General features: G+C 39.3%; 1 protein-coding gene across 3 annotated transcripts in view; it reads left to right on the top strand.

Moving 5' to 3' along the window:
• Nucleotides 1–18,819, top strand: part of ZCWPW2 (zinc finger CW-type and PWWP domain containing 2) — a 38,807-nt gene extending 19,988 nt beyond the window's left edge. For all 3 annotated transcript variants that reach the window (XM_083405145.1, XM_083405146.1, XM_083405144.1), the window contains exons 4-9: nt 4,785–4,899; nt 6,377–6,435; nt 7,736–7,797; nt 8,908–8,975; nt 15,730–15,851; nt 18,340–18,819. In XM_083405145.1, coding sequence (XP_083261271.1) covers nt 4,785–4,899; nt 6,377–6,435; nt 7,736–7,797; nt 8,908–8,975; nt 15,730–15,851; nt 18,340–18,513 — 600 coding nt within the window. In that variant the 3' untranslated portion in view covers nt 18,514–18,819. The remainder of the gene's footprint in view (nt 1–4,784; nt 4,900–6,376; nt 6,436–7,735; nt 7,798–8,907; nt 8,976–15,729; nt 15,852–18,339) is intronic.
• The last annotated feature ends 2,326 nt before the right edge of the window (nt 18,820–21,145 follow it).

Below are 21,145 nucleotides of genomic sequence, written 5' to 3'. Positions count from 1 at the left end.
AAGCCTTTACCAACCCAGAATAAAATAAAATTAAAATCATGTCATTGATCCTATTTGTGCATGAGATCTTAACAAAACTTCTGGGTTCACAACATCATCTGTGAATGTGATTGGATTCCCAAGGCAGAATTGCTAACCAAGGTTGTGTGCCCACGTCAGGAGTCCAGTCCTTGGCTTGATAACACAGCGAGCGTAATTAAAAAGGATGATTTATTGTCAAAACAAACAGACAACTCCGGACGGCTCTAACACAACCCCCGCCATCATCAGTCATGATGACCCTTCTGAAGCCTGCTTCCGGCGAGACCAGAAGCAACTGAACTGTCGCTTCACACATCTATTTTACTTCCTATCTTGGAGCCCTCCCATTCGTCGAGACCTCAGACTGAGTGCGTCAGCACCCTACTCTTCGCCATTCTCTGAGAAGCTGTCTCTTAATTCTTCCCTGCCTGTTTGTGTTTCCGGCAAGCTTTGACTGCATTCTAGCTGGCTCCCCGCCATGCCCTTATCGGTTGGCATTCCAAGGGGCGGTGGAGTTGGCACAAACCGATGCTCATCCTGCATGGCAGTTAACCCTCTCTGTTCCTTCCTGCTGTCTTCCGCTGGCAGCAACCCTTCCCTGGGAGGTGGCTCATTCATGACAGCACATTACTGGTGTAAAATGCAACCAGGTTGTTATTTTTCTTAATTTGGATCGAAGCTGGGCTGGAGAAAAACACATCAGAACAGTAATTCATTAAAAAACAACACCACCAGATTGTGTTTAATGTTGTGGGTAAACTACTTCCCAAACTATCAGTCGGAGTGTCACGGTCCAGTTTACGGGCGGTCGAAGTCCTGGCGGAGGACGTCAGGACCAGGGGCAAGACGGTGGGGTGAGAGCAGGAACGAGAGTCTGGAAGCCAGGAAGCCAAGGGTCAGAGAGCCGGGAGTCAAGAAGCAAGGGTCAGGAAGCAAGGAGTCACAAAGCCAAGGGTGCGAGGGTCAGGAAGCAATGAGTCAAGAAGCCAAGGGTGTGAAGGACAGGAAGCAAGGTGTCACGAAGCCAAGGGTGCAAGGGTCAGGAAGCAAGGAGTCACGAGTCAGGGGGTCAGGAAGCCAGGAGTCAAGAAGCTAAATGCAGCAAGGCAGAAAGCGTGTTGCTGTGGCAAAGAGCCAAAGGGAAATGCTGACCTTATATCCCCTGTTGCCACCAGGTGCTGTGAGTTACCAATCGGCCTCACCTGTGCAGCTGCACCTTGCCTCTTGAGAACAAACTTAGGAAAGCCCCGGTCCTGCGAAGCCCTACCGGTCACAGGGCCTGGCTCCTGCACACACTCCTGACACGGAGTGCCTTGGGTACAGAGTAAATGGGAGTGTGTACACAGCCTAAGTGTTGGGAAATGACATGCTTCAAAAGTATTTTGACTTTTAAAAACACGTTTCCATTTGTATTTTGACTTTTAAAAGTTGAAGCCAGTGATTCCCAAAGGGGGTGGGTGCCACCCCCTGCTGGATGGTGGGATTACCTAGGAGGGCAGTTAGAGGCATGGGGGCAGCAGCTGGAGGTGTAAATGACTATAAAAGTTTGAAAATCTGGTATCACTGGATCAAGTTTGTGAGGAAATTAAACTCGTTTTAATTAGGTTTTGAATAAGTGTGCAATTATTTTTTTACTGTTTTGATTTTTATTGTGTGATGTTCCTCAGTGGGTAGTGCAAGCCACTATTTAGAATAATATTCTTTTTTACAGGGTAGGGGGCACTGGGGAGTAGCTCATGGAACCAAAGGGGCAAAGCCCCCCCCCCCCAACTTTGAGAACTTGGTCTAGGCCCTATGAGAGCAGTGCTTGGAAGCTTTACTTGCAATGGTTGAGGTGGAAAACCTTTCGTTAATGTTTTTTGGTTTTGATTTAGAATGTCACTGTGCACACTAATTCTCCCAATACTGGCAGTTGTATAGACACCTTAGATCATCCTTGCATGGACCTAGAAGTTTGAAGGCTGTCAAAAGAGAAACAGGGAGCCCAGGACCATATGTCTACAAGGCAGTGCAATCTTAAATGTTTCAGTAACAAATGCTTTTAGCCAGGGCTTTTCCCCCCCAGTCCAAACTCACCAGAACTCAGTTCCAGCACCTCTTTCTCTAGAAAAATAGCACTGCTTTTAGCCATTTTACTCTGCTTGGTAGCACATTTGTATTTTAAGAGTACACGAGATCTGGATAAAGAGACAAGCCTATTGTGAAAGGGGTATACCCCAGAAAGGCGAGTCAGCTTGTATAAGAGAAAGAGATGCCACCATTTTTGATAGGTAGGAAAATGATTATTATTTTTTTGAAAGGTTCAAAGTGACCTTGTGTATTAGAAGCTGATCCATAAACCCATGAGGGTACTATAGTTGAGTGCTTTATTATCTCAACTTTGAACTAGAACTCTAAAGTGTTTCTTAGGCTGCTTTTATGCATTAACTGCAAGATGTACAGTATACATAAATAATTTGCTTGCTTGCTTTACTCCATTTTCCCGGATATAAAATGTGTTTCTTTTTAAAAATCCACATTTGCTGGAATATGAGTGGTATGGTTTGTTTCTTTGCTTTGTGGGGGTTACAGAGAACATATTATGGGGCATCTGTATAAATATAGTAAATAAATAACTAAACAATTGATAGGGCAGATTTTCCTGGTCAAAGGTAGTACAGTAAGCCTGCAACTTACCTACGCGATCTCAATAAATAAAACACAGGAAAAATCAAAATATTTTATCTGCACTTTGGACTCAGATAACTAGTAACTGCAGGGGTGTTAGTTGAAGAAAATTATGTTGTACAGGTTTCATACTTCATAGTACCACATGGGTATAGCATTGATCAAAACTGAGCAGAGCCGACACAAGTTATTTTGCTGCTTGAGGAAAAGGTCAAGATGGCACCTCCCTGTTCCCAATGCAAAAGCCAGATCTTACTTGGTGAAAGGACCACATCCTCTCCCCTACCTGAGGGCAACAGAATAACTTAAGAGGTGCAAAGGGAATGGTAGAAGGATTCTCGTCTCCGACATTAGCCACCCAAGGCAGCTGTCTCACTCTGTCTAATGGTAGGAGCAGCCCTGGAACTAAAGAAGAGCAGGGCCCAAGACAGTAGTCAAGAAAGCATTCAGAAACTGTTTCCTTCCCTTCTCTGAAGAGATAACATTGGTGAAAGCAGCCTTTTGTCTATAGAGGACTAGATTGAGATTCCACGCTCCCCTACACAAACTGTATCTTCCTGTAGGAAACTAATCCAACAAGCCGTGCTTCAAAAAATAGACTGTCTGTTGACAAGATGATGGTAAAAAGAAAGAAAATATTAATAACTTCTAATCAGTTCTCTTTATTATCAAGGAGAATGCAATTTACAATTTCTGCATAAGCAGGGATTAGATGTTGAGTTTAGTTACTGGTGCCTAGCAACAAGCTAAAGGCATTTCTGTTAGATTTGTTTTCTATAATATTAAGGTAACCCTCTAAACTTAAATCTCTTTAATCATATAGCCTATATTTTGGGATTGTATAAATTAAGAATAGGAGCCTTTCATCTTTGCCTCTAAAGACTTCTTTTTCCCCCCAACTTTGATTTCAGTTCAGTAAATGCAAATGCTAACAAACAGCATTACCAAGTTGCAATGTATTGTTTGATCAGCAAGTACTGCATTGAAGTTCATTGTTTCAAAGGTTCCAGGTCATGCTCATAGTTTTGCTGACTATTGTGCCTTAAGCCTACAAGAGAGATTGCATAACAGTTGAAATGGTTATGACACATAGTTTAGATACCAATAAATGGCTCTGTACATAGCAGAACTGGGCATGTTCAAGAGCATGTGAAAAATTGTGTGGCTTCTACAGTTCAGCTTCCACAGGCCTAGTTCTCTGTAAACTACAGAGTCTCCTTTTGTCTAAACTATGCTGTATTCCTTTTTTCATTGCTGCATAGGGCTTTCTTTCTCACCAGTGCTTCATCACACCGGAAGCCCTCAAAACAGCTTTATTTTTATTTCACTTTCACTTTATTTCCCTTTCCACTCAAAGCAAAATAATTCTCAAAGACCTAATTATAGTTAGTACAAAACTTAGTAAAACAGCATATTTTTACTGGTTTGGGCTAAAGTCATATCTACAGTACAACTATTTGAACTCAATAGGGCTTTCTTCCTAGTAGACTTGTGTAGAATTTCACTGTTAATATGTTGTTTCAAATGCCCACGTTTAAATTATAAAGTTGTAAATGACATGGGATTTTTAAAAATGATTGATCGCATATGTAGTTGATACTGGATTTCACAGTGTAGTCAAGGCAGGTGTCTGGATTTACATTCATTTATAAGCTCCCCAAAATGAAGAGTTCAAAACTCTACCAACAGGACCTAACTCAGGATGAGGCAAATACATTTTGATCTATGAGACAAAATCAAATAATCCTCTTCCTCATTTAAATGAGAGAAATAGACAACTTGTTGTCCTTTAATGTCACCCCAAAACTGCCAAATATGGGTCAGCTGTGTGTGTCTCTACCTCATGTAAGTTCTAAAAACTGATATGGATAGCTAATCTTTTTTTAAATGCATGTTTCCATTTGGGGGAGGGGTATTAAAATGGGTTCATAATCTTAGATTTATAAATATATAATTATATATATTTGCAACTGCAGGTGTATGTAACACATCCAAGACTAGCTGAGTCCATGCATATTTTTTTGCACGTATTTGTAATTTCGGAAACATAGTACTAGTACTTTGATAACTAATATAATCTGTGTGTTTTTCTGTAGGCAAATGTATACAAGAGGTGGAAAGTCTGGTATGAAAGTGCATTAGAAGAAGCAAACAAATTGCTGGCCTGTTCTGCTCAGCAAAGGCTTGAAATGTGCTACCTCTCAAAAAAGGGTACAGTTATATGGCTCTTTCTGTCTCTATATATTGACTTCATTGTTTGTTTGTATGCAAAGTGGATTCTTTCCCAAGTACAGTAATTGTAATATACTAGTAATTGTAGTATACAGTAATATAATGATTTCAAATTATTAAATGAAAACTAAGGCTTTATATGTATAAGTGCTTCATGCAGATTGCTTGTGACCCTCGCTCCTTTATCTGTCTTCTACTCTTAGCGCTCATTCATGACATGCACCCGTTTGATATGTGGGGGTTGATTCTGCACAACCTGTGTCCCTTCAAGGAGTGGCTGGATTGCTGCCATGGTCCTCCTTGTAACACACAATGTATTTTCTGTAGATGTCTCATCCATGTTGACCGTGTCATAATCCTGAATGTGGACATCTTTAGAACATATCAGTTGTAGATAGTGAGGCTGATGCTGCTTACTGGGAGGAGGAGTGAGGCAGCAGTGAGGTCAGCATGGTGCAAAGGCGCTGGAAGAGCCATTCTGTCACTTCTGGCAGTGCACTTCCACGGCACTAACCTCTCCACCACCTCCCCGCTTCCCTTCTACTTTCCAGTAAGCAGCAGCAACAGCGTAAGCAAATGGAGGTCAGGTGAGCAACACAGCCCCCCAAAACCATCCACTGCTGGAAAACACGACCACCAGAAGTGATAAAGGTAAAGGGACCCCTGACCATTAGGTCCAGTCGTGACCAGCTCTGGGGTTGCAGCGCTCATCTCGCTTTATTGGCCAGGGGAGCCGGCGTACAGCTTCCGGGTCATGTGGCCAGCTTGAGTAAGCTGCTTCTGGCGAACCAGAGCAGCGCACGGAAACCGCGTTTACCGCCCCCCCCCCAGAGCGGTACCTATTTATCTACTTGCACTTTGACGTGCTTTCGAACTGGTAGGTTGGCAGGAGCAGGGACCGAGCAACGGGAGCTCACCCCGTCGTGGGGATTCGAACCGCCAACCTTCTGATCGGCAAGTCCTGGCTCTGTGGTTTAACCCATAGCACCACCAGAGGTGATAGCTCTGTGTAAAACAATTCCACAGGTGGGGGGGACGCAGGTAAGCCCCGCCCCACATAATTGATCACAAGATGTGGCACATGCACACCATTTGAATGGCAATGCCCTTCAACTTGGGGGGGCAGCCCCTTCAAATCTTTTATTGGGGGGCAAAGAAACCTCTGCCCCCAGGAGTTGGCTCTTATGTCCACAGCAGATTAAACCATGTGTGTGTTTGGTGCAAATCTGGAAATCTTGTGCAGGTAGTTATAGCAGTACAGAAAGGTACCATTCAATCCGTTATAATATAATTATATATTTAATAAAATATTTTTTTATACCAGTACTACGTCTTGTTATTACAACTTGATATATTAGAGAACAGATTGGAATAACTATGAAAAGTAATTTTGTTTGCCAGTAAACTATTTTTTAATCAGTTATTGCTTTTGCTCATTTACCAATTTTTTTTCCAGATGTAGTAAAGAATAAAGAAGCCAAAACCAAATCTAACATGACCACTTGCAGAAAAAATGTAAGATTTAATATGTATTCTTACATTCTTAATGGATTGGTGGAGGCTTCTCGTTTGCAAACCAAAGTTACACTTTCAGCTTCAAGTTCTTGTTGTTGTTGCTGCTGCTGTTGTGGTGCTGTTATCATTATCTCAGTGGCATTTCCTTGATAGTGGAATTCACTTCCTAGGGAAGTGCAGTTGCCTCCCACACTATTAATTTTTAGAAATCAGCTGAAGGCATGCGAGCTTTCCCAGGCTTTGGGGAGGTAAATCTTCCTTAAATCTAGCAGTATTATTGTGCTGTTGTGCTTTAATGTTGTTTTTAGTTTTGTAGCTTTTAGACGTTTAAATTATTCTGTGTAAATGGTTGTTTTTATTATGCTGTGCTGTATTACCCTGGAATCCTCCAGGCGAAGGTTAGTGTATAAACACAATAAATAATAATAATAATAACCTGTCTGACACAGTTGTTTCATTTTCACCGATCTCATACCTGATTTTTTTTTTTGCAACCTTGTTTGAGATACAGTACTGTCCTTAGCTTATTTAAAATCTGCTTGAATTTGAGGTTGGTCCCATTAGTTCATACATTTTCCTATTTTCTCTGAGTATTATGCTTAATCAAAATTTTAAGTGAACAATTTTGGGGGAGGGGTGAGAATCTAAAGAGATAAATATAGAGAATAAAGAGATAAATATAGAGAGAATTAAAATATAGAATCTCTCTTAGAAATGAAACAACATAACACCTCTGTCACCTTACCATGGTAACACTTCTTGACATTATACAAATTGGTAACCAGCATACATTTTGGACAGGTGTCAACCGAAATATGTGATGGGAGTGAAGTGGACTGGAGCAGGGGGGGGGAGCAGTGATTTTATGAGTTTGTGAATTCTAATAAAATACTGGGTACAACTGTTTTTGACGTAGAGGAGAATCAGCTTCACTTTTACAGAAAGAGTAAAGAGCTGAACTAAACCTTCAACAAAGGTATGGTCAAACACCACCATGCGTTGGTGAATTCCCCCCAGCCAGCTGTTTCAACTAGTAAAACTCCCTATGTGAGTTGTGCTACCCAAATGGTAAGATTCTCAGGCCCCAGTCGTTGTCTGTGATGGCTCCTGGTGAAGATGGGGAAAATGACCAGGTTGACCGTGGCTCACATTTTGAATCTTACTGAAACAACACAACTGGGGTATGCGAGGGAAGTTTAGCACAAGCATACTGATCCCAGCAGCAAACATAACATCGTGTTAAATAAAAATATTAAATACGGAAAGCTTCAAAGTATTTTTTTTTTGTTATGTTTCTTAGACAAGAACCAGCACAAAAACTTGTGGAGGGGAAAGTAGCTGCAGAATTGGAAGAAAGAAAAGGTAACCATTGGGTTAGTTTGACTTTATTTGGTTACTTTTTTAAACCATCCCTTCGGCAGCCTATTAACACTACAATTACTGTGCCAAGTTGTGTTGTTATAAAATGGTGGTTCCCAGTGTGATTTTTCTAGAAAAAGAGGAGCTGGAACTCCTCCTTCTCTTATAATGGCAATGGTGCCTACCTGAGAGGTACCAGAACTGAGTTCTGGTGAGTTCCGGCTGAGAAAAATGCCCTGGTGGCTCCCATGATGCTGAGCGAAACGATTTTTGCACTTGTTGGCACTTGGCATTCATTCTGATTTCCTTGCACAGAGCTTATGTGGTGGTTAGACCATGTTCAGTCTCTACTGAGCAACCGTTCTGATTTGTTTGCAAGGCGGATATATGAATTTGAGCATACAGATTTTTTGTGCTAGGGTAACAAAATACTTCCCTATTTTTTCCGGGGTAGGGGGTTGTTTTCAGTAGAGAGAGAAAACTTTTTAAAAGCAGGAAACTTCAAAACAGATGAAGGAGCAAAAGACTGTTTCTTCAACCTCACTTCTGAGGTTCTGAGTGGGCAGTTAAATTTCCTTCAGATTCCCACTCTCACCCCATTTAGGATCAAGCCCTATAATATTTAATATTCATGCTTGTAGATTAAACATTCAACTTGTCTCTTACAAGCTTTTATTTTTGTTTAGTTAGAGCAGACGGTCACTTTCACACATAATTTAGACTATTTATCTATCTGATTAGTGGATGCAAAATGACTAAAAACAGTGACTAAAATTTAGCCTGCAATTATTGTTTAAAGATTTAGCTCAATACAACTATAGATAAAAATTGCCCCTTCTAACATTTCCCCTTATCAAGGGGACACCAAAGGGACATAATCCTATTAATAAATGATCAAGTGGTTTGTGATAAATTATGCCTACAAGTAGTAACCGAAAAGGTTTTAAAGATGAGGTGCTTTTCACAAATACCTAGCAATACTTTTCTCGTATAAAGGCAGGATTTGGAAGAGAATGCTTTCTGCATATAGAAGTATATGTTTCAAATATTATCTGATTCTTCTTGATTAGATATTCACAACAAATACATCAACTTTCTCTGTGTGTGTTTTAGGAAAATAACATTAAGAAGTTCATTTGAAATTGCGGGCTCAGAAGATGTATTGTCAGATGAAAATCTAGGTTTGTATAAATGTGTAGCAATATATTAAATCAGGACAGCCATATTTTCAAAGAATTTATTCATATCTAAGTAGGATACAGGACATGTACCTTTCACTGTGAAAACTAGTTCTTGTTTCTGAAATATAGTATTATGTCAGCCATATATGTGTGGTTATACGGAAAGAAACTGGGAAGTGTACATAGACAGTAACATTTCCACGTTGTTTGCAAATAATCAAAAATGGTTAAGTAAGTATTTTGCAAACAGAAATTAAAATGTACTTGAATATTCCATGGAATCACAGTAGCTCAGTGGGGAAGCAGAAGGAGAAGTGATTTTGTGAATTTGTGAATTTGTGCAAGCAGAGTGCTGCCTATGGATACAATCCTAGGTTAGCAGATCTCACCTCCGCAACCTGGTTTTGGATTATATAGCTAAGTAGACAGAAGGGGAGTCCAATTGCTTTTTGTAAATCAGTACATGGTGCTAGCAGGTTATTATGGGAAGTATTAAGGGGCATCAGAACTTAGTGCAGGCATAGGCAAAATCGGCCCTCCAGATGTTTTGGGGCTACAACGCCCATCATCCCTAGCTAACAGGACCAGTGGTCAGGGATAATGAGGAGTTGTAGTCCCAAAACATCTGGAGGGCCAAGTTTGCCTATGCCTGCCTTAGTGGATCAGATAAGTGATTGACCTGAATCAGGGACCAGGGCCTTATAGGGGACTTCTCAAATAATACAAAACAGTTAAAGTAAATGTGTTGGGCTAAAGGGGCTTTGCAGTCAGATTTGATTCTAAAGCTGGCTTTCTACAAAGTTCAGAGAATGCTTTCCAATATTGTACTTCAAATTAGGAGGCATGAAATACCAATATCTAAGCATTCGTGGTTGTAGCTAAGGCGGGGCAGAGTGACAGCTGCCCTCCCCTAAACCAAGTAAATCAATAAAAATACTTAACTAACTGAGGTTCTGCCCCCCTAACATAAATCCTAGCTACTCCCATGTAAGCATCAATTACTAAATTTCATTTATTATCTTTGGTCTCTGTTGAACTGGCACATCTTCAGTTGAGTCAAGGAACAAAGTCATTGAAAGGGAATAGGGAAAGGAATAGCTGCTGTTGTATCACCCGAGACTTTTATTATAAAGCTGTGTTCAATTGGGAAAAGGTAAGAGCAGTACACTTGGCAAGATGAGGTTATTTGCCAGCCTGTAGACTGCTTATACAGGATTTTCCCCAATCCCAAGGTTTAACCATGATCATGTTTACATTTCCCTCCATTGTCAGCTCAATGCAAATTCTCTAATACGCCCTCTGAGTTGCTGCAAATCCAAGCCATTTCAATGCTGACAAGTCCAATTTTAACTTTATTGTGTAGTTGCTGCCTAATGTATCTAAGGTATATGAGATCCATACTGCAAGGCAGGCCCTTCGTAATGAGCTCCCAGGCTATTACATCTGTTACCAGCTATGGAAACATACAGATCACAGCATGTATTGCTAGACATTATTTAAAAAATACAACCCATCTCTTTTAAAGTAAAACATGCACAGTTGCATATCTTCTGCCTATTCTTCTCTGCTCGGTATCAAAGACCAGATATTAGCTGTTCTCCTGATGGCAGAATTTTTAACAAAGATGCAGGGACAGAGATAAAAGAAAAGGGGGAGGAGAAATCATATGTACAAGGTGAAAGATAGTCAACAGCAGCATTGCTGTGATTGCGTGCAGATAATAGCAAACTGAACATGATTCAGCAATGTTGTATTTGTGGCACACAAATAATGTGCTATCGGGTTATATTATGAGCAGCCTGATAGCAAAAAATAAAAAAGAAGAGAAAGAGAGAAAGTGAAAGAGAAGCTGTCTATTCAGAACAGGTTTAAAATACTGATTTAATAATGCTATGTTCACTTTTTAGCTGACAGAATTTAGGTAGTATATTGACAATTGACAAATGGTTCAGAGGTGGAATTGTGAAATATAGATAAAAGATACAGGTAACATAAACTACAGATACGTTAAACTCTTAGGAAAGCATCATAACTTTAATAAATGATTAACAATCCAACAAGCTGCCCAGGAATGAAGCTGAATTTCTTTTCTCAGATCCTTTCAGAAAATCCTATATCTGGAATCTGTCAGGGAAATTTTAGGCAGGAATACTATTTCTCAAGCAAAGGATATACTTCATGTTTTATAAGTGAGTTTCCTTCCAGTTCTATGTGCATAAAACATTGGGAAACATATTGCAAATTATTATAATCATGAACATTCTGAGATATATGCAACATTTTGAAAGTTGTCAATTTGTACATTCTGGATAGTGTAAAGGCACCTTTCAGTCTTGATTTCATTCTATCATGTGAGTCTTCTGTAATGCTCTAAATTGGCTTAGGTGCAAGTTCATATATTATTGCAAACAAGCTGTATTTCCTAGTGGATTCACATAGCCATTTTACACAGTGATAATGATTATCATGTAATGGCTTGATAGTCTAAAACAGCCATGTATTGACTTCTAGATACCTTTTAAATATGTATAACGTGTAAACAATAGTGACTGAGGGGAATAAAGCTTTGTAGGGCATGATGATTGAAATAACCCACGTATGCAAGGCATCCTATTACTGTGAGAAATTACATTATATTGATTGTTTAGGATATTCTACAGTCAAGAGAACTTTTAATTCTGCTAGCTAGCATGAGAGTTGTTGTGATTTTCCCCGTCTTTCCAAAATAAAAGTGTGTTGTTAGGTCCTTTTAATGGTGTACAAAATGTTTGCTTAGTATGCTGACAGCCATACTTGCAATAACTACAAGAGGCTCCTGTAAATTAAATGCTTCCTGCTGCCCCAGTTCTTCTAAATCACAGCAGTAGGGGTATTAGCTAACATTAAAGCAGACAGAAGTAGTATCTGCTGACTACATTTATTAAAGTTCTGTTTACAGCCTTAACTCCTCTCTACTTTCCCCATCAGTTCAAGGCTGAGCTTTTTAAAAGGAAAATTTGGAACTGCCCAGTGGTATGTGATTATAATTCGCAGGCAAAGCATGTCCCACTACAACACACCTGTGTGTTTTCCTTGTGTGCACACACATGCTTTCCTCCGTAATAATTGGGAAAAAATTATCCAAACTTGGATTTTGACAGCTCTAATGCAGAAGGATTGCTTTCATATTAGGAATACTCTGTGGAGAGAAGGATTGGATTATATGGACACTGCCTTTGGCAGGGAGAGGAAAAATTGGTATGCCTGATCAGCGCCTGGAGTCCTAGGGGAGACTGGACTACTTAATTTACTTTTCATATTGTTGACACTTTTTGCATCACTTAACATAAAATAGCGTCTACACGACTTGAATTTTTGAACTGCCCATTTCTCTCCCTCTAACTTCCCATTCTGGGATTGGCTACCCTTTAAAAAAATTTCTGGTTCTGATATTATGCCTACTAATAAAGGGCACCATCCAACTTCTTTAAAGGCATGCAGATTATGCTGTTGATTTCTGTGGGTTTTGGAAAATATGGCGTAGCAAAAAGCTTAAAGAATTCTGGCAACCATACATGACATAGTTGTGGTTTTCTGTCCTGTGCCTGTATTACGCAGGAGGAGTCTAGATGGGAAAGCTATTGGGCAGTGGATATTGAGCACAGGGACAAGGGTTTCCCCCCCCCCCCCTTCAAGCCTGGATTTTGGAATTGACAGATGGGTTTCAAAGAAGACAGTAATTCATTTTTATAGTGAAAAGAATTGTGAAGCACTTATTCAGTGTGATAGCAAAGTAGCATTGAGCTTCTGTGAATCTCCAGAAACAGAATTTTACATCTCCATTGAAAAGAACACATAACCTACCATTCTTAATTGCTAGGTAAATGGAAGCCATACCTTGACACACTTGTAACTAGTGTGACTAATAATGCATAGAGGTTAACACAATAAGTACCAGCTGAATAAAAATACCATAAAAAATACCTTTTCAGTGTAAAGCCTGCTATCAGTAGCTTCTGAGTGTCATGCACTAAATTGACTAGATATCTAACACATCTAAAGCTTTCCTAAGGTAACTTTAAAGGATGATACCAGTGAAAATTGGATTAGATTGTATCTAACCCTAACTGTAAGGTTTTATTTGATGCTTAATTAACTCTGGCTTTTAAGAACACAACTGAGACTTTAGATTTCGACCAGTAAAGTTACAAAGAATAATTTTCTATCCTCATATTGATTTATTTGGCTTGTTTGCTTTTACTTCAAATATAGTTGTCTTCTGAAAATTTCAAATGCTAATTGTATCATAATGAGAATATTGTTTACCCCAAACACACTGAACATGGTTATCGTTCACCTCACTTGAAACCAAAGTTTGGAAAGTAAAGAGATTCAAACTGTACACAAGAAAGATGGATTGGTGAGAGGGCAAGAAGTGAGTGTAGCTGTGATAGAACCTTCTTTCTATCTTTTTAAAAGAAATGATGGTGGTGATGATTATGACAAATTAGACAATATCTTATCAGAAAAATAGATATACAAAGGCAGAATCAAACAAGACAAGATTAACAATTATAATTATAATAAATAAAACACAGGGTTGTATTCAGACTAACAGCACAATCCTGTGTATGGGCATGATCCAGCACAGCACAAGGAGTATCCACTAGCACTTCTCTGTCCTCTCCACCCCATTCCAGCCCCCTGCCTAACTCCAAAAACTGTTCTGGTATTTTTGAGAACCCTCAGAACAGATTTATATTTCTGGGGGAATGGAGGATGGAGGGAGAAACTGGAAGTGCCATTGCACTAACAGAGGCTACAGGTAAATGTACGTAATTGGATCTCATGACTAAGGCAGAGGGCCTTCTCAGTAGTGGCGCCCGCCCTGTGGAACGCCCTCCCATCAGATGTCAAGGAAATAAACAACTATCTGACTTGTAGAAGACATCTGCAAGCAGCCCAGTTTAGGGAAGTTATTAGCGTTTGATGTTTTATCATGTTTTTAATATTCTCTTGGGAGCCACCCAGAGTGGCTGGGGAAACCAAGCCAGATGGGTGGGATATAAATAAATTATTATTATTACATTAATTTTAGTGGGTCTACTCTGCGTAAAGGTTAGTTGGATGCAACCCAATAGTTTTGGAAATGATTTCAGGGTTTTTTGTGGGGGGGGGGAGTTTCCCCCCATAATCTTTATCTGTAACTTAAATGCAATTAATTAATTTTACAGAAAATTTACATTCATAATTTATTTTTATTCATGCTTGGGATGTTATCTGTCCTCCAATGCTTTGTGTACATTATTCTACCCATTTTAATCATGTATGCAATCATTTCACACTGTGTCAACAAAAGATTTTGTCTTTTTTGCCCAAGTTAGTGCAATTTATATTTGGATTAACTCTACCACAAATCAGATCATTCTGTTTGTTGCTATTTTAATATCAGACCAAAATTACATGCTGTGTGTCTGCCAAATATGATAAGAAGTTACTATTTTTGTTTACATTTCCAAATAAATAGGATTGTAATTACTAGTAATTTCTATCTGCAATTTATTTTAACTGAAACAGTTGGAATAATGTTCATTAACTCTATTTTGGCACCAATGCACTCATTTAATCTATTTGCTTCAGTTGGTTGAGTTGTAGGATCTGTCTTTCACATGGCCATCCTAACCATGTCTAGTCAAAAGTAAGCCCTGTTGAATTATGTGGGTTTTACTTCCCAGGTAAGTGAGGTTAGAATTGCATCCTTAAATTGTTAAGTGATGAGTACAAATGGAATTTCAACCAGAAGCCAGTCAGGTTGACCCCAGTGAGAGCACTTGACTTCATTTTGTTGCATAGGAGTACAGTGCTATCTTGGTTCTTAAACTTAATCCATTCCGGAAGTCCGTTCCAAAACCAAAGCATTCCAAAACCAAAGCATACTTTTCCATAGAAAGTAATGCAAAATGGATTAATCTGTCCCAGACTTTAAAAAACAATCCCTAAAACAGCAATTTAGCATGAATTTTACTATCTAACGAGACCACTGAGCCATAAAATGAAAGCAATAATCAATGTACTGCATAGCTGTCAACGTTTCCCTTTTTTAAAAGGGAAATTCCCTTATTCCGAATAGGATTCCTCGCAAGAAAAGGGAAAAGTTGACAGCTATGATGTACTGTACTATAAAATAAATAAGATGGCATTGTAGATGATAAAAATTAAAATTGATTCTTTTTCCTTACCTGCACTGATGATAGTCATTATTTGAATGCGGGGGGGGGGGGGCTTTTTATCCATTTCCGCAGTCGTACAATCAATCCACCAGTAGCTAAACTGGGTTCCACACAGTCACAAAAACAAGTTAACCGAAAAAGCCTCAAAAACAAAATTGAAAAAGAGCAAAAACAAAAGCACCAAGCTCAATCCGTTCCAGAAGTCCGTTTGACTTCCGAAATGTTTGAAAACCAAGTTGCAGCTTCTTATTCATGCAGGTGCCCTGGAAACAATAGCTGACAGCTGCATCGGACGTTTGGCTTCCAAAAAGTGTTCGAAAACCGGAACACTTCCAGGTTTTCGGCATTTGAGAACCAAAGCGTTTGAGAACCAAGGTACCACGGTAATGTCATAGGAAACACTTTTGTTTTCGTATCTAGAATTAGGATGTTTGCCCGTTCCACTTAACACTTGTAGTCCAAGCAGTCGACTGAGCAATAAATAGCATTGCATAAATGTACAATGTATATGTAAGCTAAATCATTAATATTGCCGTTTTTATTAGGTGTTTCTGAGACAGAAATGATACTAAAAGAATTGGACCACATTCTAAAGCATGTTGCAGCCCCCTCCTACCCATCTTTGGCATCATTTGTGGATGGAGAGAACAATAATGGGAGTGAAGAGGTATAAATTATTCATAGTTTCTCTACTAATTATGAATGATTGGAAAAACCACTTTAGTAGAATCCTTATTTTTGCCTTAGAAACACAACCTGAAATATTTACTTATCTTTTAATGTACTTACAAAAAGCATCCACACCAGGCGCTAAAGGGTTATATATTAAGGAATTATAAAACTGTTTGAAAAATGAAATAGTTAAAAGTGTACGCCCTACAATAAGTAGAAGTACATGCATCTAACAAGACCATTTTTGAAATATTTATCACCGGGATCCCAGACCAGGGAAGCTGCAATCACTGATAACCTTGTTATTATTTGTATTGCATATATCCGCATACAAACAGGCAAAACAGCTACTACTATAATACTCCTCTGCCAAGCCAAGTTCCATATTTTTTAAGGGGTAGAGGAACTTACGACACTCTGAGAATTTTTAGTTCTTTGTTTTTATGGAAGGAGGAAGGAAGAGTAAAATATAAAATATATTATCATTATTATTGTTATTGTTATTATTGCTGCAATATAATTCCTGAACATTTTCCAGGCATGCTAGAGAACAAACCTGCAACATTACAATTATTTAGATATTTACGTAGCATTTTAGCAACTTCAGCCTAGTGCACGCATTCAGAAGCTACTCCATGCAAAGTGTTCTGACTGTTTCCAAGACGCACAGAAAATGTAAATTATGTTGTAGGTCATAGAAGGACTTGTACTAGCAGTGGACCTTGGTATTATGCCACCCTGTGCTAGGCAAACATTTGACGTCCGCCTCCCAGCCCTCGTGGCACTGGCTTAAGCCCAACTTTGGGAATGAGACACAAGGCTCTGGCAGAGTCCTAGAGCCCTCCTACCTCCATCCCAAAGCCCAGTAAATGCTTGCCCAGCTTTTGGGAGGAGGCAAGATGATTCTAGGACACTGACAGAGCCCTCACACCTCCTTCCTGAAGCTGGACAAGTGCTTGCACCAGGCTTTGAGAAAGTGCCCTCCTCGGCTGTGCCCTATATCTGCCTCTGTATGTATCAAACATGATACAATGCCATTGAATTTTGTTCTGAAATTTGCATGACTTTCTTATCCAGAACCAGGAAAGTACAGTGGTACCTCGGGTTAAGTATTTAATTCATTCCGGAGGTCCGTTCTTAACCTGAAACTGTTCTTAACCTGAAGCACCTCTTTAGCTAATGGGGCCTCCTGCTGCCGCTGTGCCGCCGGAGCACGATTTCTGTTCTCAGCCTGAAGCAAGGTTCTTAACCTGAAGCACTATTTCTGGGTTAGCGGAGTCTGTAACCTGAAGCGAATGTAACCTGAAGCGTATGTAACCCGAGGTACCACTGTAGCAACCTTTTAGTATGAGTTTGCAGTTAATTTTTTACTAATTGTTTCTTGGCTACATTTGTGTACCACTTTCCAGCAAAGCCCACAGTTATCTTTCTTGCCATTAATCCATCCAATATGCTGAATCAGAAAATGAAATGAGGGGAGGGATTATGACCTTTTTTCCCTATTGCCTTCAATAACCCACATAAGGTTATCCAACAATGTGAATGTATAACAATCCATCAGTCAGTATTTGCAGCCCGTTCACATAACAGTTTTGTGAAAAATTTTAAAAATAGCATTCTACTCTCCTAAAAAAACCAAAAGAGATTTAATGTTGTCTGTTTGCATATGGTGTGTACATATGAACTCACATTTTTAGGTACATAGGAAGCTGGTGTATATCGTTAGACCATTTCTCAATCCAGCTCAGTGGGACTGCCACTAATTGGCAGGAGTCTGCCCAACCCAGGACTGGAAGTTGAACCTGGGATCTTTTGAATGCAAACAATGTGCTCTGAGCTGTGGCCCTCACTCAGTTTTCTTCCATACATTTTACAGTATGGAGATTTGAAGGTTACTGTATTTTCTGCTCTATAAGACTCACTTTTTCCCTCCTAAAAAGTAAGGGGAAATGTGTGTGCGTCTTATGGAGCGAATGCAGGCTGCGCAGCTATCCCAGAAGCCAGAACAGCAAGAGGGATTGCTGCTTTCACTGCACAGTGATCCCTCTTGCTGTTCTGGCTTCTGAGATTCAGAATATTCTTTTTCTTGTTTTCCTTCTCCAAAAATTAGGTGCGTCTTGTGGTCTGGTGCGTCTTATAGAGCGAAAAATACAGTAATTTACTTTAAAACATAAATTATGACCTTGATCCAGCACTAGTTGATTACAACTATTTTAATGCAAGAAGAGCTTCTGGATAAGAAGAGTCATAATTCCCATCTGCATTAGAAGAAGAAATAATAATAATAATAATAATAATAATAATAATAATAATAATAATAATAAAAGCACTACTAGCTGATACTAGATAAACAACTGCATTCAGATTGGTGTTCCATGTGTCTGTCTGCTCCTGCTGGTAGCTCTCCATTCCTGTATCAAGTGAAGATTATCTGTTGCAAAATTGTATTTAATTTTAGAATACGAATATTTCCCCCCTTTTAGGTAGCTAACTTCTGCCTGGAGTATACTGAAAAAAGGCCAATGGAAATCAACGCCCAAGAGGACTGTATTATAATTGATGGAAAAGCTTTCAAGGCTGGAGAGTGCATTGAGAGTATAACAGACAGGTTTAAGGAAATAGAGTCTTTAATGGCTGAATTCCAAGACAGCTTGTAGCGCTGATAAGAGAGAACCTATTATACTATTTACAGCTTTAGAGTGCATTCTTTTTCACATATAGAGGGAGATCCTTAACAGCAGTTCAACAATATAGTTACTGTGAAGTTTAACAATTTTTTTGGCCTGCTCATTGATAAAATTGATATCAAACTTAGTCCGTGTTCAGATTAAAAAGTGTAATCCAACAACACAGTCATGCACGTTTAGATGTCTTCCCCTGATAATTATTTTCTCTCTCGCTGGCTTTAAGCAAATTGTAGATTTCTATAAATCAGAATGAAATAAAGAGCTATTTTACTTGAATATAGAGAGATTCTAAGCATTGTATTTCTCAGGCTTTCCAAAAAATAAGAGTTGTTTGCAACTCTTCAGAAAGTCATATAAAAATATCTTGTGGGAATTTTTAGCTGGAAATTTCAGTTTTACATCCTCAGCCATATGGCTTTTCTAGCATGAACCACTGATGCCTCCTTTATTCCACATATGTAATTACATTTGGGTTGTTCTCAGTGGGATTCATCTGTAGACAACACAGCCTTGGAGACTGAATATTTTGTTTAAAGATGTGTCCTTTCATAAATGGTAGTCATGCTTTCCATTTTGGATAGATGCTAAAAGATGCATAGGAATAATTGTGACAAATTCATGCTGTTGTCTGTGGTATTATAAGTAGGAACAATAGGTCAATTCACAGTATCTTTTTATATGTTGATTAGCAGCTCCTTGTATCACTTGACTCAGCTAAAAAGATTCAGAAATAGGTTAAGCCAAGATGAAAGGAATTGTGATGTAATGACATATAACAGTACCCACAGGATCAGTTCATTATGTGAGATATCAATTCGTGAAGATTAGACCACACAAAATACGGTCACATGAGCTATCTACATGTCAGTCACTGGGCCTCTCCAGACTGGTGTTTTCCTGTGGTTGCATTCTGCAATATATTCCTGGCACAATAATTGTGCATTAATGGTGGATTTCTTCTGCTTTACTTTATTCTGTGATGCTTCCCCAGTGCTACCACATTGTTGCTGTCTGGGGCTGGGGCCACCTTGCAACAATATATAAAATGTTACAGGATTTCAACAGGAATTTATGTCATATACACTAATTTGAAATTAAACTGTGTGACCATCCCCAAACCTTTGCAGACACAAATAGTGTTAAAAGCAGGATCATGTGTGACCATCCTGGTAGCATTATAAGCACAAATCATGAATGTGCAATAAAAAGGATGTCTGAAGGAGCCCACTTTTGGATGAAGAAAAAAACAACAATATTTTAAAGCTCCTACCTGCCCACCACCACCAAAAAAAAACCCCTGCCAGAGGTCTATAAGTTGTGAATAGATCTACATCTCGTGAAAATAAGCAGTTAGTTTCCTGAGCTGCTTCAGACCTTTTAAAAAGATAAATAGTACAAATGGCCTTTACAGGATTAATGACTTGCCACAGATATTTATAGAAAATACTATAGCATAGAGGCGAGTGGGTGAGGAAGCAGTTGACCAAGCTGAGTGTATCATACCAAAGGAATTTGGTAGTACCGCGATGAGCCTAACAAAAGCAACCAGGAGCCAGGAATCTGCCAGAATGCAAAAGAAGAGCTGGACCACTGGGAGGCAAAATTTTGCAGGACCTGGACTGAGAAAACCAGAGTTGGAAGACAGGTAAGCAAGACTGGGGAAGAATTTGAGTCAAATAACAAATAACAGAATTTGAATTAAATAACAGGAGTCTGGGAAGTTTGGGGGGGGGGGGATAAAGGACTAAGAAGACATTCAGTGATACATAATGAGCACAAAGAACTTCAGATGAGACCTGTTGACCTGCATGCCCACAACCCCATCCCAACTGGGCTTGAGTGAAAGCCAATGTGGTATGATCGTTTCCTTACAGAAGTGAAACAGAATCCAATGGAGAACCTAAGGGTACCAAGGCAGTAGCATAGTGGGGTATTTAGTCCAGAAAAGGATTTTGTTTCACTGAACTATATATTGAATTATGCAGTCATTTCACCACATACCTATTCCTGGAACATTATAATCTGGATAATGTGAGTTGTTTCTATTAGGGGTGCATAACATGTGGCATAGACACTGATTAATTTGTGGACTAAAGGGAATGAGCCAATCAAAGGGTGTAGGGCTTTGAATCATTTGGTATTCATCCTCTTCACTCAGGTTTATTAAGATTTGAAACAGTGCTAAATGCCGAACATGTCTCCATATGCAGGATGCCTGGCTAAATTCAGAAGGTCTCCTATCTAAATTGTGATGTTAATTTTTTAGCTGTGTGAAATAGAAGAGGAGCCGATTTTCTTCCATAGGTTAATTTGGACCCTGCTAGGACTAAGGAATCTTCATCTAATGGATCGTGATGGAAATGGACACCTCTATGCCATTTTGTGGAAACTGGAACTCTTTCTAACTCTAAATGACAGTTGTGTGAAACTGTGGCATCTTGAGGTGATTAGGACCTGATGATAAGGAAAAAGGGAACTCATACCTATTAACAGTGCTATTTTTCTAGAAAAAGAGGGGCTGGAATTCACCATGAACACCTCCCTCATTCTCCTAGAATGGCAATAGCGCCCACCTGAGAGGTGCCGGAACATAGTTCTGGTT

Source organism: Podarcis tiliguerta (genome assembly GCF_965153285.1).
Source record: "Podarcis tiliguerta genome assembly, chromosome: 12".
NCBI classification, from domain to species: Eukaryota; Metazoa; Chordata; class Lepidosauria; order Squamata; family Lacertidae; genus Podarcis; species Podarcis tiliguerta.
Note: the sequence above shows the minus strand (reverse complement) of the source record. Positions and strands in the feature narration are given on the sequence as shown.